The sequence below is a fragment of the Citrus sinensis genome, chromosome 3 (assembly GCF_022201045.2).
Source record: "Citrus sinensis cultivar Valencia sweet orange chromosome 3, DVS_A1.0, whole genome shotgun sequence".
In the NCBI taxonomy this organism is placed as follows: Eukaryota; Viridiplantae; Streptophyta; class Magnoliopsida; order Sapindales; family Rutaceae; genus Citrus; species Citrus sinensis.
In genome coordinates, this window is record NC_068558.1 from 46317935 (window position 1) to 46324690 (window position 6756).

At 35.5% G+C, this 6756-nt stretch overlaps 1 protein-coding gene across 1 annotated transcript; it reads right to left on the reverse strand.

Moving 5' to 3' along the window:
• Positions 1 to 4116: 4116 nt before the first annotated feature.
• LOC102615104 (transcription factor MYB78) lies at positions 4117 to 5477 on the reverse strand. The gene is made up of 3 exons (XM_006492394.3): positions 5163 to 5477; positions 4934 to 5063; positions 4117 to 4820 (listed from the first exon to the last, which is right to left on the reverse strand). Exons 1-3 carry the CDS (start codon positions 5329 to 5331, stop codon positions 4250 to 4252), a joined length of 870 nt encoding a protein of 289 aa, XP_006492457.2. The 5' UTR covers positions 5332 to 5477; the 3' UTR covers positions 4117 to 4249.
• Positions 5478 to 6756: the final 1279 nt, after the last annotated feature.

Genomic DNA, 6756 nt, shown 5'->3' on the forward strand with positions numbered 1-6756 from the left:
AACCACAAAACCGAGCTAAGAACAATAAATTTATTTTTCTGAGGGAAGTGGGGTGTCTCGCTTGTTCGGCGTGTACGAGCTGTTTAGGTTTTTTGTGGAATGAAGTAGGATTGAGATGGCGGCAGATACGGCAGGGGTCTGACTTCAGGTGCGGAAGGCTGGCAAAATCGTCTTAAACCTGCGAAACAGCGAAAAAAGAGGTCAGAAGTGGAGTCGAGGGTGGCCGGCAACCACACTCCGACACTCCAGTCAGAGTTGGGTTATCTCAGGTTAGAGAGCTTACAAGCTCTTGGTAATGGAAGTTTTTAGGTTGGACAAACCTTGGTTTTTCTGGTGTAAGTGCTAACTTACTTGATAAAAATTAAACATGAGTATTTATATGATGTGTCATGGTTGCCGTGCCACCTAGTGCTATTTTATTGGCGTTCTTCGCTGTCATGTCAGGAATATCGTTATTTTTCATACGTATGGTGGCTTGGCCGTTTCAAAAATATGCGTGGAGAGTAAGTTTGAGGCGTATTCACATGTTAGACGTAGTGGAGTGGTCCCGTGTATCTCTGAAAATCCATTGTAAATTTACAGGCGTGGCAAGAAAAGGCTGGTGGTCCCAACTGTCATAGTATCAACCTTTTGGCTATTTTGCTGGCGCGACAGCGGCTGTCTCCTCTTTTGTAGCACAAGATTTTCTTGCTGATTCTTTATTTTTTGACACATATTCAACCGATCTTTTTGAGATTCAGAGCCCATCTATCTCTTGATATTTTACGAACATTTTTTCCGACCTTTATATCCTTACATGGTACCCGGGGTATCCTCCGAAGCACCTAGGGTAGTTGAGGTATTCAGGGTACCCAGGATACCCAAGGTACCTGAGGTAAATCAATTTCTTAAATATCAACATGTGGCGCTTCGTCATTGGCCTTATATTTCCTTCCCAAACATACATCTTTTAAAATTAAAAACAAAAATAAACAAGAAAATTACCTAATTCACAAGGGCGTTTTAGGTACTGGATTATTTATCAATCTGATCAGGGACCCTCAGACCGCAACTAAGAATTTGTTCAAGAGCACTTGGGGTTGTGGGCTCTTGAACCCAATCTTCAAAAATGATGGTGGGGAAGAGAAGATAATGTGGACAGGACATAGCTGTACTCCAATTTCCAATTGATATAGTATACATTCTATATCATTAGGCATTTTATGCCTCAATGGAGTGGAATGTACCTGACGATCTAATTTATATAATGGTATCCAGAAATTCGCCACACAATCAAAATATCCAACGTGCGCCCTTAAAGCAGCATTTCATATGGGTGGGGACTGGCGGCTCGGAGCTAAATATATATGGGACCTGCAAGTTTAATGTTCCTCCATTGCCTCATTATAAATATCTTATATAAACCAAGCCACATCTCCGCATAAGTAACCAATTCCTTTGTTTGGGTTTGCGTTTGCGATCCGCCTCATTTTGTTGTGTGATCTGGAGACGAGAGTCCAAAAGCATATTTAGACATTGATAAAACTTATAAGCTCTTGCTGCAACTTTTACTATGACTCTCGTTTTGTTGAATAGTAGATTCAGGCTTAAACGATAATTTATTATGAATAGTAATGTGGGAATGGAGTACAACAGTGACCAATGGAGAACTAATATCTTAAGATTGTTATAGTCTAGAATGTATAAATAGGAAAAATGTGAGAAAACAGAATGCTTTTAAAAATAATAATAATATGGAAATAGGTTTGACAATTATTTCAGGAAATGTTTATTGAAATCAATTTGAAAATATTTCTTGAAATGAATCTGAAAATATTTTTGGAAGAATACTAAAAAGTTTTCTCAAAAATAGTTTTGGAAGAATACTCAAAAAAAAAAATTTCTTAGAAATTGTTTTTTGGAACATATTTTCGGATTGGATCTAATAGTTTCTTGGAGAAAAATTGGTTTTGGAAACGCTTTTAACTTACTTTTAATTTTCTGTTGGATTACTTAACTAAAAACAATCGGTGCTTTTGCTCTTCAATGCGAGCTCCCTTGTCTTGCATTTAATTTGATGCATGCTTGTATTTAATCTTCTATATGTTTTGTTCATGCATTAAGTTTGTAAATTCATTTCAAGATTTAATCTTATTCCTACTTTGTCCATATGTTAAATTTGCAAATTCGTTTCAAGCATGTTTGCATTTAATCTTGTAAATGCTTTGTCCATGCATTAAATTTACAAGTTCGTTTCTTGCATTTATTCTTGTGCATATTAAGCATCTTATGACTTGGACTAGGGCTTTGGGCATCATATCAATTTTTTGGTAACAACAGTTTGTATCCCGTGTGTTTGGGAAATTACTTTGCGTTAATTTGGTGTTTAATATCTAATATTGGTACGGCTTCACTTTAGTTAGAATGTATGTTTAGCAACTTGTTTAACAATTTTTCTTACTTAAGTGTTGGAGTCGGAGGAGGGTAATTGAGTGTGTAAAAGTGTTTTTAAAATAATTAACTCGAAGATTTAAATATTAACTTTAATTTTTCAAGGTTGTCGAGTAGAGAGAAGAGAAACCCTATCTACTGGCTACTAGCAGCCTAGATAGTGAATCTGCGGGCTGGTAAATTCAATAGTGAATTATTCATACAGTCATATTAAAACCCTTATCTCATAGCATGCATGATGAGCATGCAAAAAAATCGGCACATTAATAAGTAAAAAGATTAATTAAGGCAGCTCAAGCAAGTTGCATTAATTAACAGCTAAACGGTAAACGAGTCAGGTCCGTAACCTCTCAATCAGATGATCATGATGCACTTCATCTGCTGTTGAGTGGATAAAGAACAGTACTCTCACCCGATATAATGCTAACGTAAGCAATGACAACATTAATTCTATATAAATTATTTAGCTTGTAATTATAAAGTCTTCCACTTGTTCATCCGCAGAGCCATCCCACCAAGGAGACAATTAAACAAATAAACAATTGACCATCAATTACTTCTGGAAGACTAGCCACCGCGTTTCATGGGCTATATATAATATTTCTTCTTCTTTTTCGTTTTTTCCTCTTTTAAAGCACAAATAGCAAAAGCCTTCAAAGAGTCAGCTCGATCACTTATGGCGGCTGATGCTGCTTGGACTAGAATTTTAATAATCTTATATCACGTGTCATGTAGTAATACTATATAAATAGAATATATAGATAAAATTAATTTTTTTTTTAATTTTTTTTTAAGTTTAGAAGTTGAGATGGGAAAAAAATCTTAATCTTGATTTTTTTTTTTCTTTTTTCCTCCTGTACCCTCCTCCCTGCACTAACTGTCAAGTGTGACTGTATTTTTTTGCCGTACTTTTTCAAAGAATTAAAATGATTTTTCCCCCGATCATTGATTTGATTTTGAAATAAACTCGTACATCTGGATTGACTAACAAATCAAACGCATGCGGGTTAAATTAATGACCGATTGCCCGTTAGACTTTAAAAGTGAAAGAGTTTAAAATTTCAAGGGTTGCGGCAGTTAGTGCTTCGGTCGAGGAAATTAACAGTTGTATCTTATTAAACATATGCAGCTGCCAGAGACTGTTTCGATGTCAATGCCTTCATCATGTTCGTGTTTCTAAGCTCAGAAAATCAATATCTTCTCTTTTCTTTCTAACATAGGTCTGTTTCTTCTGAAGAATATTGTCAATCAAATAGTATTCATGTGCATATGAGTGAGTGCTTGCAACTACATGTGCCATGTAATGAATTTATGACAACTGAGGACAAACAAAAAAAGTACATAAAAAAGTATGGCCACCGTTTAAGAACAAATTAGAATTCCAATTTCCAAAATAAAGCAATGAGCAAGTTTTGTATATTAATCTTGAAATTAAGTAATACAAGCAATTAAATTAATTAACTAATTGTGTCTCAGGCAAAAGATTCCAGACGTGTACGGATAGGATGAGATTCACAAACACAAATGAGCTCAAATAGTCGGTATAAACTTCAAGAGCTAGCATCTTGTAGTGATTGAAGATTTCATCCCAACGGTGTCGTTTGGAAGATACTATATCTAATTGTGGCACCCGCTTTATATTACATATTATTCATACGGTTCTATATATGTATCTGTACACCAAGGTTGTCAATTAATTTGCTAAGTGAGCCGTAATTACCGCCAGCAAAATTATAAAATCTCATAAAAATTCTAAAATTGTTCAATTAACTTGATGCGTCACGTAAGCACGTTAAGTCATCTTCTGAAAGCTGAAGTGCTAAACTTTATCATCGTAAAGCTGCTGTCGCAAGAACCAGATATTCTCCTCATTCCACAAGCTTTCCAAGGAGTCCCCGCAACCTAACCAATTGTTGTTCTGTATCTGTTGCTCAAATCCTTGCGTATCCGAACCCGGTTTAGACCAGCCCCATGACTCACATGCATTGTCCAACCCGTTTTGTGAATAATTCCAATCAGAATGCAGGTTGTAAGAATCGTTCAAGTCCGACTCGGGGTAGACTTGGGCACCCGATATATCGGCCCTGAAACTGGGGTCCGGCCTTGAATCGGAAACTTGACTCGTGGCCAGGTCTGCATGATTAGTAGTCGTACTGTTATCGGTACACGTGGTGGTGGACGAAGTGGGCTGGCCCGAGGAATTTGAATCGGATTGAGCCTGGATCCGCTCAATCAAACGGGGCACCCAAACGAAACGCATGGCATCCCTGAACTGTTTGCTGTTAACGTCACATTTGAGTTGCTTCGCGTGCTTTTGAACCCTCGTCCTCCAGTAATTCTTGATCTCATTGTCCGTTCGTCCGGGCAAGTACTGTGCTATTTTTGACCACCTACAGTATTTCAAGCCACCGATGAATTAGAAATTAGCTTTTTATTTATTTATTTATTATTATTTAAAGACAACCCCCCAAGTAAGGAAATTAATCACAGATTAAAGATGCACCTGTTGCCCCATCGAGAATGGAGTTCAAGAATCATCAGCTGTTCTTGAAGAGTGATATTCCCTCGTCGAACATCTGGGCGCAGGTAATTCAACCACCTCAATCTGCAGCTTTTTCCCGTTCTGTTTAATCCTGCACGATCACACCAAATTCATAGTACGTGATATGAGAAACTCTCCTTCTTGTTATTTGTGGTAGAGGATGATGGCGTAATTAATTAGTACTAATTACCTGCAGAGCTGGCGACAGCGTTCCAGCGACCTTCACCGTGAATGGCAACGTAGTTCATAAGCAAAGAGTCTTCTTCAACAGTCCAGGGACCTTTTCTCACGCCAAGGATCGCTTCTTCACTCTGCTGACGATGATTTCCAGAGCTAAAACCTCCCACGTGTGCGTCCATCGATCTTTAATGTTATTGAATATATCGAACACCAGGGTTTTTAGAATTTTTAGAGAAACTAAAGAGAGAGATCAGAGATGAGATGGCTAATTAATTAATTAATATATTTGATAGATAGAACGTTGGGAATTTGGATGAGCTAGCTCGTGGATGAGACTAGATAACAAGGGAGAGATTATATATAGGCGAAGACCGGGTGGAATTAATTAGAATTTGGACTTTTGGACTGACTGACCATTTAAAAAAATGAGAAAAACGAAAGTTTCTTGCGTGATAGAACGCGCCAGACTTATTTTAATTATGAATCACTAGTTGTAGCGTACATAAATTTAGCGGCAACCTATTTTTTAACGAGAATTTGTGGATTTTTCTATTTGGTGTTTGACCCGTTGACTCCCCATGAGTTGTATCAAGACCAAATCAATATCTCTGTGGAAATTAAACAAAGTTAATTCCCGCAGACGAGTTGGGCTTTTTTTTAAAAATAATTTTTTTCCCTTTTTGTAACATATTTTAATGAGTCTCGCAATGTTTTAGACCATGTGAAATATGATGACACAGCGACCATGGTTTCAAATTTTAGATTGTGACGACCGACCACTAACTCTAAAGTCTACAGGCTTCATATGCTAGCTACGATAAATATAGTTGATTTTCTTTTTCCTTTTACTTAATATTCACATGTTTAGATTATTTATTATTATAGAAAGGTCTTAATCTAGTTGATTTTCTCTAAAATTCTTTTTTTTTTACTTAATCTAGTTGTAATATTTTTTAAATTATTTATTTATTATTTTTAGAAAGTGGGGTGGATTAAGTTTAAATTGATGTTTAACCTCACATCTCCTCATGATTCAAACTCATCAAGTGACTAATTAAATAAATTTATTTCAAAATTATTCGACCAAGTCTTTGTAGTCGACATATTTTTATATTAATGACTGATAATTAATATATACCATAATTTTTTTAAGGGTAAAATTTAATAATTCCCTAATTAAAATAATAAACGTCAATTTACCCTTATAAAATATGAAAATTTTAATTTTTACCCCTCAAAATTCTATTATCTCTATTAATTTGAACAGCCAAAGGGACAAATTTGCATTTTTATCCCATTTCCTTAACAGTCAATTAACTCATTTTATAAGTCAAAACTTCATCATATTATATATAGGTTAATTTCAGTAACACCCAAATATTTTAATAAATTTCAATACGCACAAATATTTTAATAAATTTCACTTTGACCAACAAAAATTCCATTTTTATACTTATATTTGAAAAGAAAAATTAACCCTTAATGGCATATTCACATTCTATCACCATTTACCCTTAAGTTTTCCCCTTAATAATAACTTTCGTGATCTCAGTTAACGGTTTTGTAATTTACGAAATTTATGGTTAAATCCAACAAATTTCAGG